Genomic DNA, 24604 nt, shown 5'->3' with positions numbered 1-24604 from the left:
GAAGGAATTTCGTAATGGTGCACCGCTACTACCATGTAGCAGGTTCTAAGCCCCGTTGCTGCCGCCTTACGGCCGTTCCCAATATTCAGTCTATCTCTTACTTGAAAATCGCAACTATCGATGACTTTTGTCCCAATAAACTTATCGACGGTAACTCACCTTCGATAAGTTTGCGTCCGTACACGCTGTCTGTTAATGGGACGACGTATAGCCTACCAGTGATAGAAGTTTGTATGGAAATTGCAATTCACGCGTCTCAATATAAGGCGATAAGAATGACTTATCGAGTATATTGGGACAGCTTCAGATTATTGACAGCTAATAACTGACAGTTGTCAGTTATTATCTCTATCTGTAGATAGTATATTGGGAACGGCCGTTAGGAATCAACAAGTTACGAAAATTGCCGAAAATGCTTCTTTTATATATTGACGATTTTGATGCAACTTGTCGTCATATTTGCTCATAACTCTTAATTTAGACTTGACCACGCGTTTCAAAGTTAAATTTCACTAACGCGTGCATAGTTAAATTTTAAGGCGGCCGTCAAAAAATGAATGAACGTTATTGTTCTTTACACTTGGGGTCATAGATACTATTTATTTATTAATTTACAGAAACAATACATACATGAAGTAAATTTTTATCATATGACCACTATCGTATTTTAAAAACTGTTTATTATCTATGGTTGTTTGTTATGCACAAGGCACTTCACAAGTGGGCGTTACCCGATTATTATTCTGAAAATAAGTTAATTTACCGGCGAGATCTGTCAAAAAGAAAATAAACAATTGCACAGACTATAATCATTAGTCATTGATTTAATTAGCTTAATTAATATATTTAATATTCAAGTTATGGCCAAGGTCGATTGACAGGGTATAATTATTATTTATGTGAGGGTAGACATAAAAATAGGGGACAAATGAAACACTGATGCTTATTGACCTAAAAATGAAGAAACATTTATTTTCAGTATGTCTTTTGTAAATTTTAATAAATGAAAGAATCTATGTGTTAAGACAATTATAACATAGCGGACTTCAGTTCACCGACAATAGAAATATAATATTTATCAAGTCATATATACTCGTATTATAGTTACAGATAGATACATTCAAAACAATATTATCAATAAATCTTATTTATTCGTTACAGAGTCACATTATAATTATTTAATATTTATTTATTTAAACATTTCTGATGGGCGTACTCATCCGCCATCTTTAAGTTACATATTTTTTTGGGATTTTTTTAAATTTTATCTCACGTACTTTATAAATATCTCATACTTGAAAAAAATTACATTTAAAAGGTATCGGAAAGGTGCGGAGGCTAGCACCGCATACACTAGGGCGTGACGCAACACAGAGGCACGCACGCACGCACTCACGCACACTCACACACACACACACATACACAGACCGAGCGACGCGACGTCCTTACCATAAAACAACGGAATACTTTAAGTCTAGGCGCGCGGGCGTCGGCCGCCGCTGTATCCAACCTTATACCATAAACAGAAACGATGACAATATTTAATTTATCGCAAACACTAGAGAAATGCAGGTCCAATACGATGCTAAATATTGTGTGTCATGAAACAAAACGTATATTTAAATTCTCCGCTTTATACACACACACTAGCCGCTGCCTCACTTCGACGTCATCATAGTGACGAATTCTGGAACAGAAAGAGAAAACACAGTGAGTTATGGCGGACACGTACGCGGCTCCCTACGATATCGAGTAACAGAGATACAACGGATATTAACACAACAGTAACCGACAGAGAGAGAACGGTTAGAAGAGGAGAACACTAGACATTGCCGCAGCAGCGGACGCAGCCCTGGGGCGCGAAGTGCAGGGCTGCGTCCGACGACGGCCATGACACTACACGGTCGCGGGAAATACCACCGGCACTGCCATGTTTGCTGCTCGTTTGACGATGCCTCTCGTTAAAGCAAAGCGGGAACGGTCGCGAGGTGGTATTTCGCGATAAGAGATAGGCACATGCAGGAGGATGGCGACCGGCCGCGCGGAACTATGAGCACACAGTTCCGCTCGACCGGGGCGCCTCACACGACAGCGGTGACATCCCAGAGAAGAGAAGGATCAACTAACAGAATGAGTGTTGCCAACATTTACTGTGTCCAAATTAGAAATAAAAGGGATGAAACATTCAAAAGGGGTGTGATAGAAAACAACTGACGGAAGTACCGAGAGTTCTACAAGTTGGTTGGCGGCGGGAGGAAGCGGGGGAGGGAACAGTAAGTAACGAGCAGCAAACCAGTGAGTACTGTGAGTACCTAGATCGATCGATCTCATCTATAATTTGAGTCCATCGCGACCGTTAGTTAACTATATATACAAGGCACCCCGCGTACGACGCGGCGCCCGTTAACGGCTGCCGTCTCCGCGCGCGAATATCAAACGCGCGAGTGCGTGGAAGTCTGCAAGCAAACGGACAAACAAACAAACACAATATCTCTGTCGGTTGGGGGTGTATAAAACTGACAGCGTCTTATCTTAACAATATTATAATAGCAACACGATGCAATTGTATAATGTGTAGATTAACAGCCAATATAAATCTTTTGAATTAGCATATCGCGTAGTTTTATTTCACATTACAAAGTTCTGATTTTATGAACGGCGTGTTATCAGCAAAGGAGCAGGTATGTAGAGTTTGTATATTCCAGTTCCAGTGTGCTACAACTAGAGCCTCGTGTGACTGGCGGCTGTCAAAGTGCTTTTGTGCCTGTTTGATATACGCCATTTTGGCGCTGTTGGCTATGAAGCGAGAGTCTGCGGTACTAAAACTAGTAAACACAACCTCAGCAAACATCGATAGATTCTGGGAAACTATTTACAAAAAAACAATTGCGTACTTTATTACGTTGATTCTTAAAGTATTAATAACACAGAATCCGACCGAAATTGTACGTTCCTTTGCAGCCATTTGTATTATACGTCAAAATTAGTTCTCTCGACGCTCGCGAGTGGCGCTTCAAATAGGCACAATAAAATCTGTCAAACATATTTTGGAACAGCCTGTCCAGTGGTATTTATACATTTTAGTGAATTTTAGAATGTTTGCGGTTATTTTTCTTCCTTTTCGCACAGAGCCGTACAATAGCTTGCTTGATTGATTGCTCTGTGATGATATAGTGTCAGAAGGCAGTGTGTTGTCGTGTACATACTACAGTGTAGGGCGTGTGATGAGCTCATTTCACGGAACTATAAACATTTAATTGCTCACGTGCCGTGACGTGTATTGTTCGCCTACGTCTACTTCGAGTAAACCTAGCATCATATCTGCGATATTTGACATAGACGTGTCGACCACGAACACGCTATACAGAGTATAATAAAACTATTCATTAAGAGGTTTTGTAAAGCAAAAAATGATACGACCAAGACAGAACATTTTTCATCTTTTGTACTTAGTCAGGTCATAAATGTTAATAGTAAAAAAAATATTGCAAAGTGACATTCTTTTGTTTTTGCGCTAAACTATGTGAAGTATTCTTTTAATCGTTAAGATGGAGTGGGATGATAAAGACAAACCTAGTTGATAGAATCAGATAAAAATACGTATGTGTCTAATTGACATCATTGGTACTCTTTATCCATTTGGTTATAACTATTAGTCGAGGCATGGATGGTAAGTAAAAACAAGCAGCATTCAAAGAAATCCAGTCAGAGATTTATATAGAGAGATTAATGCACGTAGAACGTCGTGTATTTCAAACCGATGACTTGAGGATTTGGGAGGCTATAACAGCATTGCTCATTATTAAAGCGATAATATAAATAGTTTTAATAGCGTGGTAGTTTTTTTTACTATAGAGAACACAGTTTATTACGCTCAAAGCATAGAACCTTGTCAACCAGTCAAAAGAGTACAACGTGAGCATTATCCGTCTTCACCGATGGATTAACGGGGGATTAGCTAGTTGGAGTGACTGAGCCAACATTTGTGAAAAGAAGATGGGCAAAACAAGGGCAAAATTGTGCAGACACAAGGTTTATTAAGCCTTTTAACGATACCATGTGCCATAACCAAAGAAAGGTCCTTTCAGCAAGACCGATTCTTGTTTGGTCATATTTATTGATCAACAAAAGAATAGAAATTAATGTTTCTTCTGATTTCATGAGGGCTGAAGACTGACCGTCTTCAGGTGCCGATACTGGTCCGCTGTATTATGATTAATGGGTAGTTTAAAGGATAACCTCCAAAAACGTCATGACAAAAATAATAATTGGAGTCCCTAAGACAACTAAATTTTTGAATGAAATGTTTATTACAAGGGTAAATACCTATATTAATACAATGTATTTTGAATTTAAATAAATGATTGTAATTGAATGGGCTGTATCGCATAGAAACCGTTGCCCTGCCGTGTTTTGTAAAAAAAAAGAAATCTACTTCCGCGAAATTGAAAAAGTAAGATAAATTTTCCACTTCCTATTTATAGTACTATCTTCTTGTAACAAATATTAGTGTTACATACTGTAAGTGATCAATTTATGACGCGGACGGCCTCTCATGCAACACAAAAGCTAGCTCTGCTGTGTACACAACTACGCGATAACAGAAACAGTTCTAGTCGGCCATGTTTATGGCTAAAAATTCCGCCATGAGTCATTGTTGCTAGTCAAAACGTTCGCGTCAACGCTCCGGGTCCTCCGTGTGTCATCTATGCAAACTGGTAGTACATGGACACTGTGCAGAATTCTTTGCTTTTTATTGGCTGTAGGCCTGTTTTATTGCCTACTATGAAATTTGTATAATATGGTAAATGACGAACACAGAACCTTTCATTATAACAATAAGCGACGAGACGAGCAGGAGTTTCAGCTGATGGTAATTGATACTCCATGCCCATTACAATGCAGTGCCGTTCAGGATAATAATTGTAAAACCCAAAAGTTCTGAGCGGCTCTACGATTGCACTCGTCAACTTAAAGACATAAAATGTTACGTCTCATTCAGTAATTTCACTAGCTACGGCGCCCTTCAGACCAAAACACAATAATGCATACACATTACTGCCTCACGGCAAAAAAAAAACTTCGGTGGTACCCACAATCTTGCCGGCATCCTGTGCAAAGAAGCCTCCCACTGGTAAATGCTCTTACGACACCCTTGGGCCAGGGACTTCCCTAGTCTTTTAATGCACTGACTTAATTTGTTTCACGATTAATGGACCCCGCCCCTTACCTTCATAATTGACCTGGCCGTCGCCGTCGATGTCGGCTTCGCGGATCATCTCGTCCACCTCCTCATCGGTCAGCTTCTCGCCCAGGTTGGTCATCACGTGGCGCAGCTCGGCCGCCGAGATGAACCCGTTGCCGTCCTTGTCGAACACGCGGAACGCTTCGCGGATCTCCTCCTCGCTGTCCGTGTCCTTCATCTTGCGCGCCATCATCGTCAGGAACTCGGGGAAGTCTATCGTGCCGTTGCCTGCAATCGTACAAACACACGTCGTCAGTGTTGTAGACAATATCAGCGCTGCTTGAGACCGAATGTCAGTGGCATATAACTTGATATAACCTATTATTTTAGCTTCTAAACTTCCAAAAACAATGTGCCATAATGTCACTAGATTTTTCAGATACACCGAAATCGGAAGTGCCGTACGGCACACTACGCCCTGACCAAGTTCTGACATCCTCAGAGTCCTCATTTGGTTTATAATAAGATAGTTTATTTTGAATGGTCTTACAGCTTGTTTCAATAGCTTTCTTATACATTCACTCAAATCATCATAATTGTAAGCAATCTATTAATACAAGTATACAGCATACACGGTATTCAGAGACGCGAGGGCAATTGCCAATTTCGGAAGGCTAGTACCTATATTGCATACGGCCCACGAACTGGCTTCCCGAGCCGGATTCTTCCCAATACTATTGTAAGTGTTCGGACAGTGTTAGAACGTGCGGCGAGCAGGTGCAGCATTATTTATATCACTACAATGAAGCTGATCAGTCGCGCCGTCTCCGCGGACACTATCACGCCGCTATTCCTGGCATCCACCACTCTGCATCGACCAGATCGTTCTAGATATCAATATACGGCCCGCAATATAATTCACATTGCTCACACTAATATGTAATTACTACTCGAGTATTATTTTAGTTTAAATAACATCGTATAATAGAGATCTGACAACGCCTGCAATAAAATCCTGAGGCGAGCAAATACTTTTAGGGAGTCAATGATTTAGAATACAATTAAAATCATGCAAAGAAAAATAAACAAGTTCTTTCCAACCATCGCAGTCGTCGGTTTATGAAAATGGTTAGAAACTTTGGCAGTTTCACAAACTCGGTTAGAAGGTAGTCCTTTTGAACGATTCCTGGGATAGAAGATGTGGTACGTTAGCTGATCGAGCAAAAGATCTCCCGCAATTCAAACAAACCTGCGTTGTACTCGAATTCAAGAGATCGTTTTATTACTTACATTTCGATTTCACTTTAAATAAGTTTAACGATAGCGTCAACATGTAAAACTTTCCATAATAGTTATTGTGAACTTCAAATTGATCATGAATATTATACAACGTCTTCTATTTATTATTGCGAATGTTCACCTTAGGTTTGGCGAAGGTGCGACTTGACTTACATACACAATAAGTATTCGAATGTGGGTGCGGCGCCGACCAATGCATGCCAATTGTCGACACCGTGTCAACATTTTGTGACGGTGCACGAAGCCACTGCGCAATAATACGAAACAAACCTTTCCTCCTCACTTTGAATGACGATATGAGCGTAAAATTCAGAAATGTTAACAAGTTTTGTATTTTTTATAATACCCATCCTAAGAAAAGTGCTCAACGCCGCTAAAGAAGTTTTAACTTTAACAATATATACAATGGCAGACAGTCAATAAATATCACATTTGAATGTGTAATAAGTACGTCTTGTTCGTCATATAAGAATCTACGCTATATTAAAGTACAGATAGACTGTCTTATTTATGTAGATCATAGTTTCTCAACCTTATTTTGCTCACCGCCCACTTTGAGAATATGTTTCTTTCTAGAGTATTTTCGTGTATTTTTTGCCTTTTTAGACTATATTTTTTAATCTACCCACGCCCCATCTGCGCCATCTCAATGCCCCCTAATTTTCTCTGGGTCTTTTACTGCCCCCCCGAAAGTCTCAAACGTCCACAAGGGGTCGTTATCGCCCACGTTGAGAACCTATGATGTAGATCAATACTTATAGGTACAATGACTGTGTGTTATAATAAACTTCAACATTTTGGATATGGTTATGCGCTCTTTATGATTAAAATGTTTGTGTCGGCGATGACCTTCACGTGGGAGGCTGTACCACGTGGCACAGTACTGCGCCCACTGGCTTAGTCCAGCTCGAAGCTCACGCCACTCACCGGATCGCATTGTGTACAATACCCATATAGGTTCGCAAGTAGGTAGCTTATAAAAGTAACTGAAGGGGTCCCTCTCATTACCGAGAATAAAGTTGGTATAGTGTCCTATTACGGTTGACGCAGTCGATTTGTAGTCCATAACATAGTAAATTGGCTAAATAATGAAAAGAATAAAATAATGTTTTGAATGTAAATGAAGCTGTGTGTTCAATTTGGGGTTATTTTATCACATCATGGAATTGATACATGGATTCCCATATAAAAGTTTGTAGCATTGTTTTAAAATACAACACCTGCATTTAAATAAGAGAAATTAAGCGCGACAGAGCGTTGCTACAACATTTAAATATACACACACCGCAAAAGAGACTGCTTTCAAAGTTAAAAAAATACATTTATTTTAATAAATTTTTTAATAACATTATATTTTAAACAAAGGTTATTTATGAATAGTTCTATTAATTGTGAATATTTATGTCTTTGTCAATTATGCTGTTCTATTAATTTTAGTCAGAAACCCCCTGGGAACTTATGAGCGTCGTGATGCAACTATTCTTTCTGCAAGCCAAAAGTATTTTACTGTAAATTTCACTTTCGTTTCGGACCAAAACTTCGGCTTTCGATTTTGGCAATAGACCTTCTGAAGTTTTGAAGCTAGCTTAGCTTGCTGTCAATGAGTTTTGCGAGGCCGCGCACACTTAATGATATAACGACAACGCCTATTCACCAAGCTAGTCTTGTTCGTTAGCGGAATTGACCAATCAAATTGCTCCACCAACTAAGAACGACATCGCACCAACCACCGAATCAATGATCTCAATCATACTATTTTATTATTACCGCGTGCGCACTGCGATCGTAAAGTGAGCTTCATTGGGGAAGTGCTGCGGTTACAACTTAAAATATAAGGATAGCAAGGGATTTGAGTGTAAAACATGAGCCATGTATACCAACACGAATACGTCGTAATACGACTTGTACGCCCGGCCACTTGGCCCGGCGCCAGATACATATTATGCAAATTCATTTGCAATTCGCGGCCGGTGTCCCCTGCCGATACGTCGCAACTCGCAACACAAATACTGACGCGCTATCACATGTTCTCAATACGACAAGAGACGCCCGTCTGCAGCTAACCGACTCGCCATTGGCCGGCACACAACGAAAACGCAATCTATGCTGAGATGGTTTGGCCATGTCGAGAGAATAAATGAAGAACGATTGACGAAAAATTGTTTAAGGCATGCAAGTGAATGAAAGTGTTGGATAACCTAGACGGACGTTTCGAGACCAAATCAGGGACGTCTTGATTTTTATCAAGGCCAAGAGTACCCTAAGCATGTATGAAAGGAATAATGAAAGTGGACGAAGCGAAACTAGTATGTAAGGATAGCAGCAAGTGGAAAGAAGTGGTCTCTGCCTACCCCTACGGGAAAGAGGCGTGATTATATATATGTATGTATGTTCTTTACACCCCACAACACATATACAACTATATTTGTATTTGCCACACTTCTATTTGCGCTATGTGTAAAGACCATGAACCGGGCCACCTAATAAAGAGGTATTAATAGGTCGCGGATATAAGAATCCAAAAATAGAGTCGCGACATCGTACAAATAGAAAGGCGCCCTGCCAGTGATTCACTATCCGCAGCAGGCAATTAGGACAACAATGGGTCAGCTATTTGAGCGATGGCCGTACCTCCACCGGGGACCACGATCGACTGGCGACGAGCCAGCTCGCGCCTATCACTTCCAACGATTACCCACTTGTAAAATAAACTTGCAACATCCAAAAAGCGGACAAGTAACGGCAAGACTATGGAGTACAATATTATTATATTCTCAGATCCAAACCACTCGCATTAAATTAATTTTCCTGAAGATATTTATAAATATTACTTTCTTGCTAAGATATGCGGTGCTCCACCACTGCGAATAAACATGTTTAACAAGCACCGGGTGAACTTCACTTTTCACTTCTGGCATGTGTACTTCGTACGCACGCAATTTTTTTTCTGAACAAGTGTATCTGATGTGATAACGAAGCCCCTAATGGTGCGTATATATTGGTGAGACGTAACATGAAAGATAACACACTTTGTAACAATTTCGCATAGTTTAGACGTCTTGTGCGCGCGAAACGAGCTTTTCACTTGCACACTTAGCATTACAAGCCGCAGGCGGAGCGACTCGTGATTTGTCGGTTTTTCGAAAGATGTACCCGGGAGGTTCCTAGTGAATGCGCGGTGTGCGTTCACGACGGTTGCAGCGAACATGCAATAAAAGGAAGAATGATACATTTCAAGTTACGTTTCACTAGTCTGAACGCATCTTAAGATTGAAAATGTGATGTGGCGTGAAGTCGTAATTGTGGTATCAAACCGATCACAAACTAAAACAAATTTGCATGCACGACCATCCAGACAAAAACAACCCTACAAACATTATTTGAAAGGCCAGCAATGATGTGATTCCTCTGGCATCAAAGTGAAAGTGAAACTACGTACTCTGGTATGAGAAAGAAAAGATCAAAATAAAAACCAACCAGCCTCCTGCACCCATAGGAAAACCTACAAGTTGGCCCGCTATTTAGAGGCAAAAATATTACTGCGCGTAATGAACACTCCACAACAACATATTTATCGTCATTTGTTATCGTCGACAGCTATGCTATTTTAACTTTAACCGTAGCTATCAAGTAATTTTGTCAACATGTAAGGTGTGATAAATGGAAGCGCGCGACGGTAAGCAGGTGAATGACAGAATGTAAATAAATAATTCTGTCAAGTACAAGGCGACACTCGGTAATAATGATTGCCAAGTCTCGCCTCGATTTCAAAGGATGAACGGTGACAGGAAGTAAATAGTGAACCGAGACTGGTGACATGTTGATTATCAACAACATACTCGTCAATTTCTCGTCGAATCTGAATTATGAGTCTGGGTTTGAGATTTATGACCATTTAATGTTCTTTACGCACATCATTATCATCGTCATCAGCCGGAAGACGTCCACTGCTGGACAAAGGCCTCCCCCAAACATTTCCACCACGATCGGTCCTGCGCTGCCCTCATCCATCGTATTGCGGCGATCTTGACCAAATTGTCGGTCCATCTTGTGGCGGGCCTACTAACACTGCGTCTTCCGGTACGTAGTCGCCATTGGTGGACTTTACTGTCCCAACGGCCATCTGTCCGTGGAACTATGCGCCCTGCCCACTGCCACTTCAGTTACGCAATCATTTTGGCTATGTCGGTAACTTTGGTTCTCCTACAGATCTCCTTATTTCTGATTCGATCGCGCAGGTAAACTCCGAGCATAGCCCTCTCCGTTGCCTTCTGAGCGACAATGAGCTTTCTCATAAGGCTCTTTTTACGCACGCTGCTATTTCAGGAAGTTGAAATATTAACTGAAATGCCGGCGCTTGTTAGCATTAATTACATCGGCCTTGCTGTGATGATGATACAAGCATTTGTTATCTATTTTTAAATATAATTATATTTCAATTATTACTTTGACGTAAGAGAGCATAATTAGTATTATTATTGAAATGCATAACGTAGTTGCCCTACTTTACATTAAAAAAGGCTTTTGTGACAATAATAGTTAATAAATTAGTTGTCGTAGTAATAGTTTATTCGCCAAAAGAGATTGTCTGCGATACGGAACGAGATGAGGTCGAGGGGTTCAATACATCTCACTTTCCCGAGCGCACGAATGATAACATAAAAGCGCTTTCATACTACACGAACAAGGAAAATAAAATAAATTGTAATCATATTAGCAATAAATACATTATATAAATTGAATTTATTTTTTTAGAATGTTATACAAAATATACAGGTGTCCCAGAATTCAACGTCCAGCAAAACTAAAACCAGTAAACATCATCAGATATGTTATATACGGGGTTGTGATTACAGGTTTGAAATTGATAAAAATAACAAACATTAACCACAATAACCACCATATAATTGTTAAAAAATTGAGAAAATCCAAAGTTAAAACCCATAATTTTTAAAGAACATGGGGTGGATTTCTGGTTTTTCTGATGATGTTTACCATCTAGCCTTGATAGGCTAGTATCCCGTTACGATTTGACATTGAATTTTTGGACAACCTGTATAGCTGAGAATATTTTAACAGCCTTTTAAATTAGATTAAAGATGACACATAGCTTGTATGTATATTGTAACTGGCCCGTATCGGATACGATCAAAATCCAAATCATAAACATAATATTATGAAGAACACGTTTGCAATGGATTTTCATTCAGATCTTTGATAGATCTTTTCCGCCCGCATTTTACCGCATACTTATTCGCATCCGCTTATTAGCTATAGTCCGTCCATAACAAATACAAATCGTTTTATTTGTACAAGTTTGTCTATAGCCTTATTTTTTCTGCCCTTTTCCACAACACATTGACCGCACACTAACCGCTCCGAACATAATGTTATTTCACAATATAATAAATAATTTTCACTCTCTACGGTGCCAGATTGTGGTGCATATGCAGATATAATGTTGAAACATGGTTGTTTCTCTAGGGCTATCTTTACAGCCATAAGTCTGTCGCTTACCCTTTCAGTCTTTATTAGTCTGAGATGATTTTCAGACAGAATTATTCCGACGCCATTTTTACCGCTGATGGTTCTTTTTAATGAACACTGAATTATTGCGAGGCAAAGTTACAATTGGTAAAGATAATTCATTTGCAAGATCAATAACATTTGTCTACGGATTAATATATTAAACTAAAATCAACATCCCTCTGGTTTCCTTCTATGCTTTTACAAACGTACGATAAATCGCCGAAGAGGTTAAAATAGACAAAGAATTCAATAATCCTTTTGAGCAATAGAATTGCACGCTCAGTATTTAATCGATTCCATAAATCATACGCAACTCGATAATGTCGCGCGCAATTACTTTTACACCCAACCGGTCCTGCAAACAGCAGCGCAATTACGACAATCAAGTGGACGTCTGGCACTTGACCTGATGGCCTCAAACACAATGCTTTATTGGCAGATTTGTGGTGGGTAACGTGGCCCGCCGTAACGAGATAGCGCCCGCGACAGGATCGATAGTGCGGAGGTCAGGCGGTCAGCGGCCTGACACCCACTGACTAATTAATCCCATCATCGGCAATCAGCCGTCGTATTGAACGCCTTAATCCGGCTTTAATAAATGTAATCAAAACCTAAACATAATTTTGAGTCAAAAATAGTACGAAAAACGGTAACAATTTTCCAGGCTGTCCTTTGCAGAGGAAGCCGGCTAGATTATGAGTATACAACGGTGCCTATTTCTGGGTTCAAACAATTGTGTAAGTATTATTGCCTTTCGGTCTGAAGGGCGCCGTAGCTAGTGAAATTACTGAGTAAATGAGATTTAACATCTTATGTCTCAAGGTGACGAGCCGCTCAGAATTTTTGGGTATTTCAAGAATCCTGAGCGGTATTGCATTGTTATGGGCAGGACGTTTTGAATTACCAACAGCTGAACGTCCTGCCCGTCTCATCCCTTATTGTCATAAAAAAACGAAAACAATGTCAGAAATAGTCAATGATAATAAAAGACACGGAAGAATACTAATTGCGTAAATGTTCGCCATCTCGCAGGTTTTTCTAGGGAATTCATGGTAATCTTCACAGATGGCTCACATCTTATTTATCAAATCGTACGCAACTAGTTGCGTTGAGTGGCTTCGAGTCAGTCCCATTTCTTGCTAGCTCTGGTGTGCCTCAAGGCTCAAATCTAGGTCCTTTGCTTTTTTTGGCATTTATAAATGACTTATTATCCAAAATTCGATGTGAGTGTCTGGCGTACGCCGATGATATAAAAATTTTTCGTAAAATAAACGGTCCAGAAGACTGCTCATTGCTGCAAAGGGACATCGAGACTATTTGGCAGTGGTGTAAAAGTAACCGCATGATGCTGAATATAAAAAAGTGTCAACTCATTACATTTACTCGCAAGAAAAATCCATTTGTTCATGATTATTTTATCGATGGTAATGTTCTAGATCGTGTGAATGTGATAAGGGACTTGGGCGTCATCTTTGACTCGGATTTATCCTTCAAAAGCCATTACGATGATATTTGTTCAAAGGCAAATAGGATGTTAAGCTTTGTTATTAGAATCGCCAGACCATTTAAACAGGAAAACTCCTGGATATTATTATTATTATATTATTATTATACAAAGGTTTAGTGAGAAGTATCCTGGAGTATTGCTCAGTGATTTGGTCTCCAATTTATAATGTTCACCGTGATAGAATAGAGTCAATTCAGCGGCGGTTTGTAAGAGTTCTTTGTAGCAGGTTGGGTGTTAGACGTAAAATTCCCGAATACTCTGAACGCTTACGTAAATTTAACTTGCATAGTCTTGATAAACGGAGATGGGTATCTGATATGTGCGTCTTACATAACATTGCGAATGGTTTTATGGATAGTCATCTATTAAGTTTGATAAACTTTAAAGTTCCAACACGATCTGTGCGTATTCCATGTTTATTTTCGATCAATTCCTCAAATAATAATGTATCGCATAACAACCCGATTATGAGAATTTGTAGAGAATTTAACGAAGTGTGTGCTGATTTTGATATATTCTTTACAAATGTAGACATTTTTAAAAATACTCTTTATAAAACTTTCTAGTTTATCTAAAATAATTTAATGTTTAACTAAATTTCGTTATACTGTAATTACTATTGTGTCCACTTATTATTTTTTTTTTTTTTTACTGTATTTGGTGAATGATGTGTACAATTTTAATTGGATCACAGGATCATAAAAATATGCTGTACTTGTTATTAGATGATAGTTTTATCTTGTTATCTGTTATTGTACCTACTTGTAAATAAATAAATAAATAAGATTATAGATATATCGAGATGCTTTAAACCAGTGTTTTTTTCCTGTGGATCGCAACCGGAGTGTTAGGGCCGCCGGCAGAAGGAAATATGCAAGGTAGACTACAATAAAAACACAATGCTAAAAATCATAGCTTTTTCTAATTGAAGTATATTTCTCTTTATAGTTTTAATGTCCACCAGTGAAGAGAATGTCAGTTCGCACAGATATGAAGTGGCGAATGGTACTAGAAACTTTACAGCTTCCCTTTCCAGCCAACCATTCATGTTTACTTATCATCCAAAACATGTAGCATTATCTGTGGGACAGTAAAGTCCTCGTATGGCATCGTCAAGATCTTCGGAATACGCTGTCCGAGGGCAGCGCAGGACCGATCGCCGTGGAGATCTTTGGGAGTGGCCTTAGTCCAGCAGCGGACGTCTTCCGGCCGATGATATGATATCTGACTGACAGAATTTCAGGTCGCCAGTATTTTTTCAAATTGAGGTTGCGAAGTATATAAGATTAAAAATCACTGCTCTAAAGTGTACATCATACTGGATAGACCTGCGTGTTTGTATCACGGAAGCCCGGTACAGCGACGCCACGTGACTCCGAGACACGTATTGATCGCGACCCCCCCCCCCCCCCATGCCGCGTTCGCCCCGCAGCCTTCATCCGTCGTTGCGTAATCAATAACGACTTACATATTTAAACGGTTTATAAGCAAATTGAGGCCTCGCTTGATGTAATATTATGTATGGCTGCACTGGCGTTTTACAAACCTACTCTATTTAGGTTATAGGTATCATAAAAAACACAGTCTAATTTTAAGATGGAGCTGATAATAGCACAAATGTCACGCTTTATACATTTCTATGAGCTTCTTTGAACCGAACTTTTGGTGGCAAAATCAAGGCGAAATATGGAACATACGACTGCTTTGTCTATACATTGCCGCATTTACTCCAGTTGTTTAAAATATTCTTGGTCAATAACCAGCAATGTAAAACATTTGTTCTGTTCAGATACGATTCGGACAGTGACAGTTTGACACACGACTAAAATAAAAGTGTGCTTATATTGTTTTTAAGCACACTTTAGCCGTTCCGCTATCAGACTGACTTATATTATGTGTACCCAACGACATTGCGCAAAATAGATGATTCAAGTGCATATCCCATTTTTAATGAATTTGCGCTAGAAAAGATTGCTTGAATAAACTCGAATACATTAAATTTCGGAAGGATTCAAATGTATTTTATTTTTGAGCTCGGTTCGGCAGATTCAAACGAGATAACGCCGAGTATTGAACGGGCGCGGCGAGCTAGCCAGTATGCCTGCACCATTGTTCCGCAAATAGCGCTAGAGGAGTGCAGAGGAGGCCGTCTCCCTCCCCGAGTGAACGACTCTTTATCGCTGTGACATCACCAGCTCTAAAAAGTTGGAATGTGTGTAGCTGACGAGATTAGAGAAACCTAGAAGATCAAACGCATTCGGTAATTACATCTTTGGTCTGTATTATTTGTTAAGGACTCACCTGGCTATTGTCAGTTATTAAAGATACCGATCTGTATTAAAACATTCGCGGATAGGGAGTAGTACCTACATCTATTTTTTTATTATTATAATAAGGGACGATACTAGCAGGACGTTCAGCTGATGGTAATTGATGTGTGCAGTGCCGCTCAGGATTCTTGAAAAATCCAAAATATTTGAACGGCAAAACAATTGCGCTCGTCACATTGAGACATAAGATGTTAAGTCTTATTTGCCCAGTAATTTCACTAGGTACGGCGCCCTTCTGACCAAAACAGAATAATGCTTACACATTACTGATTGCGTTGGTACCCATAATCTAGCCAGCATTCTATGCAAGACCAAGTTCATTGCTTTGTAAGAACAATGTCTACAATTAAATAAAACGGATATGCAACAACGACTTTGTTACCCTTTCACGCATAAACTCCATGAATCGATGTAGATAAATAAAATTTGGTTTGAATATAGACAGACCCCTTGAGGAAGTGGAAGTTCGTATGGAATAACAAACATTTTCAATTAAGAGATCTTAAACTCGAAACCATTTTATGACACAATATTAATTATGATCGGTAAATGTTTACTCCTAACGACAGAGACATTTTGTTTTATTTCTAGACTGAATTTCTGTATCCGGTGACCAACTTGCACAGTATTTTCCTATTTACAGGATTGCTTAGTAAAGAAAAGATACTTTTAAACCCCCGAAGTGATTATTTTTCTTGTTTATTGCACAATTCATATTATAACCATCACTATTTCGGTAACTACGTTCTGTTAGTCTCAAAATATACAAGATGATCAAAATATTCGAAATGATCTTGCCCCAAACTAGGCATAGCCTGTACTATGGGTACAAGACAATGATAATATATTTAATATACTTACTCAAACATACATATCCACGACGACAGGGTCCAACCACTGGGCTATAGGGGTCGTCGAATGGTATTATAAAATGCCCTGAATGGTTTAATATATGCTACAATCTAAACTCAGCTCAGCAGATCACAGTAATCGGACTAATCTTCAGAAATTTGGAAGCAAGAATAACATTCGATTGGTCACCAATAACATTTCAGACATTACAAAAAAGAGGCTGGGAAGAATTGCTTCTTCTGATAAATATATGCGGGCTTTCATCTTTGAAAGCTGCTCGTAAAACGCAGTGCAGTATCGGCGAGTGCCAGAGGTCGAGTGTTGGCCCATCGTTTCGCAATATTCGGGAGCAACACACCAAGTGCACGGATAGCGGGCGCAGTAAACATCAATTGGAATGCTATAAAATATGGTGCAGAAATGAAGAGGGGGTCAATGGACTTCGGACGTAGCCACAACATTTGGCAGAGTACAATGAACTTCATAATGTTTTCATACAAATACTATTTAGTTCTTCGCCCTGTCATCCTAAACATACTACATATCATATTAAAAGTTATTAGTTATGTGTTGTGAGTCTTCTTGAGCGTAAATTGAAAGAAGTGATTGTTATAACTTTAAAAGAAATAACAAAATGCTAACATTTGTTTTTAAACCATTCGAAACGTTTTTCGCCTGTACACGAGACATCAAATTCAAATATTTTTATTCCAAGTCACTCAAATTCAATATAGACCGCCTGAGAGACCTGAATAGAGCGGGCACAAGAAACTCTTATTTTTTTATATACAAATATGGATAACAAAGTAATATCGTACAATAAACATTTATAATTAAAGAGCCTGAAGTTTTCCGCTTTGTTCGCAGTCTTTGGTATCATTAAGAAATTCATTTATGCTTTAATAACCTTTCCCACACAAACGTTTTTAACAATTCTCTTAAATTTCGTAACACATTTGTTTTGTACATTTTCTGGGATCACATTGTAAAAACATATACATCGCCCAATAAGACTTACTAACTCGACTCAACCGAGTAGTAGGCTTAACAAGTTTATGTTTGTCCTCAGGAGATGTTGACTCGCCGAATTCTAGCACGAGACAGTTCCGTCGAATTGCACACACTTTTGAGTGTTAAAAAACCTGACGACCCGGGGAAGAGAGTACTGCTTTAGGGCACATTCGAATTCTATTCTAACTTGTTCACCTGTTTACAACAAAGTGAACGGTGGACATAAAACCTATAAATAGCCGTATTGATAACCGTTTCCAGATATTGTTTCATTAGACAGTACGCTCGTGAAACTGCTCAAGGCCGCTCCGAAGATAAATAACAATGATTCCGTGAGCTCAGCGAACAATTATCTATTTTCTACGGCTAAATGTGAGAATTTTAGTCTGGTAATGATTATTAGAAACCTACTCAAATATAAAAAAATATATAGTTTTTCGCATGTGCTAATTGCATTATTTCTACAACTACAATTTGTTACGCATTTAAAAGTATGAAGAAGTTCAAGAATCACTATTCAGTACTAACAAAATCAAAATAGGTTACACAAATAAAATATGAAAACAAAACTTTATGAATGATGCGGGACTCGAACCCACGACCTCTCGCGTTTTTATTTGTGTATTAAACCTAGAAGTGAGCAGTGAGGGTTATCACTTTAAAGACATAACAATTTGTTTAGATTTTAGTTTAGATAGAGCGACATCTCAACTCAAGTTCCTAATATGCAGATACTGGGGTTGAGCAGGTTATCAACTTTAAAGTAGATCCTGAAGATGGTGCCGCAACCTGAGAGTTGAACAAAGCATACGAGGTTTTATGACGATACGTCAATTGAACGGTTACCTCAGTTGGTTAGAGCACTGGCATGGAACGCCAGAGGTCGTGGGTTCGAGTCCCGCATCGTTCATAAAATTTTATTTGTGTATCAATCCTAGAAGTGAGGGTTATCACTTTAAAAACATAACAAATTGTTCAAAATAGGTTAGTTTAGGCGCAGTTAAAGGCGACCAAAACTAGGAAAAGCACAGTATAAACTGGCGATAACGAGTTATATTTAAACACAGGAAAAGGCATGTTCCTGCGGTCGCTTCGTGAGGATAATAATTGTATTATCCGGTAGCACTGTGTCGCCGATCGTGCAAATACAATTCTCTAATCATCGAGATGTTTCTTGGCAAATCAATTAATGGTTGCGCGGGGTCGGACTATAATTACTCTCATCCTACGGCGCCATCTTCACTGACGAGATAATAAAAGCGATAATCTCGCTGCACCAAATTCAATCTTCTATTGTAATTGCAATAAGGCGATATTTGGGCTAGTTTTTTTAATGAAATTATGGGACGAGAGGAGCGGGACGTTCAGCTGCTGGTTAATGATACGCCCTACCCATTACAATGCAGTGCCGCTCAGGACTCTTGAAAAACCCAAAAATTCAGAGCGGCACTACAATTGCGCTCGTCACCTTGAGACATAAGATTTTAAGTCTCATTTGCCTAGTAATTTCAGTAGCTACGGCGCCCTTCAGACTGAAACACAGTAGAGTTTACACATTACTGCTTCACGGCAGAAATAGGCGCCGTTGTGGTACCCATAATCTAGCCGGCTTGCTGTGCAAGGTTCGGTAGGTGTTCTTTTTTTTATGGAAAAGGAGAACAGACGAGCGTTCGAACATCTGGTGTTAAGTGATCACCGCCGCCCACATTCTTATGCAACACCAGCGCCATCACAGGAGCGTTGCCTGCCTTTAAGGTGTACGCGCTTTTTTTTTTTGAAGGTACCCCTGTCGTATCGTCCCGAAAACACCGCACAAGGAAGTTCATTCCGCAGCTTTGTAGTACGTGGAAGAAAGCTCCTTGAAAACCGCACTGTGGTGGTGGGGATGATATCCTAACTTGTGGCGTGTCGTGCGAAGGTGGAATTCGGCGGCAGAAATAAGGTGAATCAGATTCGATTTCCTTGTCGGTAAAGAAGGTTACAGAGATTTTCTAGACATCAATACAAAAAATAAAAAAAATCCAGCTCCATTGTGGTGTGACTAATGAAAAATGGCGCCGCTAAATTGAAGACCAATTGGTCTTCGATTGCTGTGCAATATCCGCGGACAACAAAGAGGATGTAAATACTACGTAATTAGCACCTTGGGACTGCCTGACTAAAAATTGAAATTTAGTATGAAACGTGCAGTCATTTGTCATAAGTTTTAAATAGTAGTAATTTACAATAACGCGATTGGCCACAAAGTATAATCCGGCTAAGTTTGAAAGTGAACAGTTGCTTAAAACGTATTGGATTTCGGCTTTCTCCTTTTTATTCGCTTTTTATTAGCTTCACCTTTATGTATGTTTGTTTGTTTGTAACCGACACATTTGGGCGCGATTTTGACCCACTTTAAACGGCCAGATTTCGTTCAAACTTCGTACATTTATCGAGGACTGATGACACTACATTAATTCGATAAAATTATTACATCTTTCAATTTGCCAAATAAGATTTTTGTTAATTTATGAAATTTTTTCACCTATCGTAGATAAGGCAGGAATTGATATTCATTTAAAATTTCAACCATTATCTTTTCAAACAAAGCGGGTTTTAAGTTTTTTTAAACTATTTTCATTATTTTACACGATTAAATCCGTCATTTGTCAATCTATCAATGACTGCACGTTTCATACATTCGAGTGAATCGCTTTTGCTTAGAGTTTCGCTAGCCTGGGGGACAATACCATGAACTCATCAACAGCACTAGCATAGCGTCTAGGTAATGTGATGACGTCATACACTTCTAAACACCCATAATGAAGTATTACCCCGCGCTATAATTATTCATGAATGACTACGATACTTAGTCATTCATTATAATGTATGAAGTGTTTCTGATGCTAATTTTTTGTATGAATCACAATAGAAGTACACAAATAAAATTGGAAAACAAAATTTTATGAACGATGCGGGACTAGAACCCACCTCCTATTCCGTGCGAGCGCTCTTTCCAAATTGAACCAACCGTTCGAGTGACGTATCGTCATAAAATCTTGTATTCTGTGTTCAACTCTCAGGTTGTGGCTTCATCTACAGGATCTACTTTACAGTTGAAAATTGACTTGAGATGTCGCTCTTGCAAATCTAAACAATTCGTTATATTTTTAAAGTGATAACCCTCACTTCTAGGATTAATACACAAAGAAAAGTTGAAAACAAAATTTTATGAAGGACACACAATACAAGTATCAACTTATTTTTTTTAAAAATTGTCCTGATTTTTCCATCACAAGCTCTTTGTTGGCGTGTGTTTAAATAGGCCCGGTCTCGCAGCTTACTTCGTTAAAGGGACTCAATTTTATAAGGCTACTTCAGTCAGGAGTTTCTTAGTAGCCGATATTGTAAATGAAATTTTTAATATTATATATTTCCGAAAAGTAATCAGTTCCTGTCGGACGCTCCTTTACATAGGAAGCATGCTAGATTATGGGTACCACACGGTGCCTATTTCTGTCGTGAAGCAGTAATGTGTAAGCATTATTGTGTTTCGGCTTGAAGGGCGCCATAGCTAGTGAAATTACTGGGCAAATGAGACTCAACATCTTATATCTCAAGTTGACGAGCGCAATTAGCAGCGGCACTAACCGCTCAGAATTTTTTGGTTTTTCAAGTATCCTGAGCGGCATTGCAGTGGGCAAGGCGCATCAATTACCATCAGCTAAACGTCCTGCTCGTCTCGTCCCTCATTATCATAAAAAAAATATCATACAAATAAATAGTCATCATAATTCACCTATTAGGTACCACAGTAATCTTTCAACTATTGGCGTACACGTACTTACAAGTAGGTTAATAGGTTAGGCACCTATTGTCTTAATAGGTATATATATATAAACATACCCATGTAAGTAATGAAGAGTGGCAGGTATCAACCAGATGCAACAGCTAGAGATAGAGTTTCAACAACGTACTGAGCGTCACAATTATATCAATAGGAATATATTACGTTCATTGCGAGGCTGGCTCCGGGCTCTCACGGTCGACGGGTGCAGACAGATACACAAACAAACAAACACGCAGATACGTGCTCCCGTTCTCACGGTACTCACCACCGATGCCTAGTGACGCGCGACCCACGTTATTCAATTTTTTAAACTTTTTGAAGTGAGTACTTATTTAGCCGCATTGGGCAGTTTTTGGTAGGGGAAAATCGCGCCACCGACATGCTCATTACTGGCGCACGCAATAAATAAACAATTATAAATACATATGCCCCAAACTAGGCATAGCCTGTACTACGTATGCAAGACAACTATATATTAAATATCTTATATCTTTAAACGAGCAATTCTTGTATATATATAATCTGAATCTCGGAAACGGCTCCAACGATTTTAATGAAATTTAATAAACAGGTAGTTTCGGGGGCGAGTAATCGATCTAGCTAGGTTTCAATTTAAAAAATGTAGATTTATCCGTGTTTTAATGCGAAACTGCTACAATAACATTAGAATACAAAGGTAAATTTCGCCGCTATATACAAGTCTGTAATACCTCGGATGGGCTATGGGTGATTCACAAAGCAGAAGATACGGGTTCAAATCCAGAGTTTTTTTTTTGTTCAAGTTTTTTACATTCTTAAAAATCCGAGCAAGGCTCCGAGAATTAAACATACATAAATACATATAAAAAACCATTGACTCGGAAACAAACATTCATATTCATCATATAGTTGATTGCACCTATCGGGATTCGAGCCCGGGGGACCTTTACCTCAGTAGGCAGGGTCACTTACCCCTGAGCTATAGGAGGTCGTATATATATGAATGGGTGAAATATCGTGAGTTTGCGTCCCCAAAATGCTTATTGAGTATACCTGTAGCTATACAGTTGACGTATTGTGCAACATTAGTGCTGTGTATATCTTATAAGTGAAATTTGGAATGGATATAGTGAAAAGTTCAATGTGAAATAGTGTTTTTGTTTGATTAACATAATATTTTGTACATAAGTTTTAAAAAAGAAATTGTAATAATTTAATTACTTTTAAACATCGTGAAGTATTAAATTTCTTAATTGTCACTTTATTGGCAGTCTCTACTCTCTACAACTGCCAATTTTTTTAGATGAAGAGCATAAACGAGTGTTCGGCGTGGTTGACCTGGAAGTAAGTGATCACAGAAGAGTTGCCGGACTTTTTAGTGAATGCGCTTTTTATTATAATAATTTTTAAATTAACAGCTTTTTAGCACAACAGTGGGACTATTTAGTTACTAAATTTATCGAGCACAGAAGCCCCATTAGTACACTGGAATCAGATGATTGTTCTAGATGCGTAATTTTGTAAGTCAGGCGTGACAGGCGCGAATAGGGCTTCACTTGAAAGGTTATACAAACCCCAGTGACGTGTCGCTTTCGTCCAATACTCGGTTACTACGTAACATCGTACTTATATATCGCAACTGTTCAAAGGGGACTGGATTGCTAAGTTTTTTTTTATGGAATAGGAGGACAAACGGGCGTACGGCTCACCTGGTGTTAAGTGATCACCGCCGCCCACATTCTCTTGCAACGACAGAGGAATCACAAGAGCGTTGCCGGCCTCTAAGGGAGGTGTACGCCCTTTTTTCGAAGGTACCCATCTCGTATCGTTCCGGAAACACCGCACAAGGAAGCTCATTCCACAGCTTTATAGTACGTGGCAGAAAGCTCCTTGAAAACCGCACTGTGGAGGACCGCCACACATCTAGATGGTGGGGATGATATCTTAACTTGTGGCGTGTCGTGCGAAGGTGGAAGTTATTGATAGAATTATCACCAAAATATGGTGACGAGCTTTTTACGAACACGAACAGTTGCCGAATTCCAAACACCAGCGTAGGTTTTGTTTTCCAAAATAATTTTAAGGTCTTTCCATTTGTAATATTGTAGGTTGATCAAGTACGGACTGTACAAATGATTTGAGTTTTCTTCAGTGTTAATTCCTTCAATATTTGTCGTTAAACAATTCGACACGTGTTTCGCCGTCAGACATGTCTCGAGCCAGATTTTGGCGAGACAACACGTCCTGAAGATGCCTCGTGTAGAGGCACACGTGTCGAATTGTTTAAAGACAAATATTGGCGAAATTAACACTAAAGAAAACTCAAATCATTTGTATAATTATGGATTTCCGCAAAGTAACGCCTTACTTCAATAAAAGTATGGACTGAATAAACCATTCCGGATATTACAGTATTACGAATTCCACAATAGGAGTATAATGTTATAGTCCGACAACTTAAGAGTATAGTCCGATAACTTCGTGCGCGACCGTCCCACGGGGTTAGACGGTGGCGGGGAGGGGTTAATAAGATGCCGGCACTTGCCCTTCCCCGCAACACCAACCGCTTTAATACCCTGTCCTCGCCACCGTCTGTCGCCCCGTGGGAATTTCAGGCACGTTGTTGTCAGACTGTAGTAGCATTTTAGCTAATTTTTAACACCAAAATTCAGTCACACAATGACACTTTGAAAATGATAGGCGACTTTAAGACGACATCCTGCTACAGAGCCCAAAGTCAAATAGGCTTAAACTAAGCGCTTGGGATTCGACATTATAAATATATAACTTAAATTACTGAACCCACTGAGTATATGATTTTCTATTACAAAACAGTGTTTAGCTTGTGTTCAACTAAAATCGTTAAGCACAACATAAACTGAAGTGTGAAGGAACAAAAGAACGGAACGCAATTTTTATCAGCTGTCTTATATCTGTCATCATATAATTTAAATCTTTCATATGAATGTGATCTATCCGTTAGACACACCTTAAACAAGCTTCGACTCGTGTTTAAGTATAAGCAATGTCTAAATATTGTTGGACGCTAAACTATAGAACGACACAGATTTGTAATAGAACTT

At 39.1% G+C, this 24604-nt stretch overlaps 1 protein-coding gene across 2 annotated transcripts in view; it reads right to left on the bottom strand.

Moving 5' to 3' along the window:
- Nucleotides 1-942: 942 nt before the first annotated feature.
- LOC126974498 (calmodulin) overlaps nt 943-24604 on the bottom strand; it is a 35309-nt gene continuing 11647 nt past the window's right edge. For both annotated transcript variants that reach the window (XM_050822015.1, XM_050822014.1), the window contains exons 3-4: nt 5231-5473; nt 943-1687 (exon numbers count right to left, since the gene is read on the bottom strand). In XM_050822015.1, coding sequence (XP_050677972.1) covers nt 1659-1687; nt 5231-5473 — 272 coding nt within the window. In that variant the 3' untranslated portion in view covers nt 943-1658. The remainder of the gene's footprint in view (nt 1688-5230; nt 5474-24604) is intronic.

The sequence above is a fragment of the Leptidea sinapis genome, chromosome 32 (assembly GCF_905404315.1).
Source record: "Leptidea sinapis chromosome 32, ilLepSina1.1, whole genome shotgun sequence".
NCBI lineage: Eukaryota > Metazoa > Arthropoda > Insecta > Lepidoptera > Pieridae > Leptidea > Leptidea sinapis.
The sequence above is the reverse complement of the archived record's forward strand: the minus strand, read 5'-3'. Positions and strand labels throughout refer to the sequence as shown.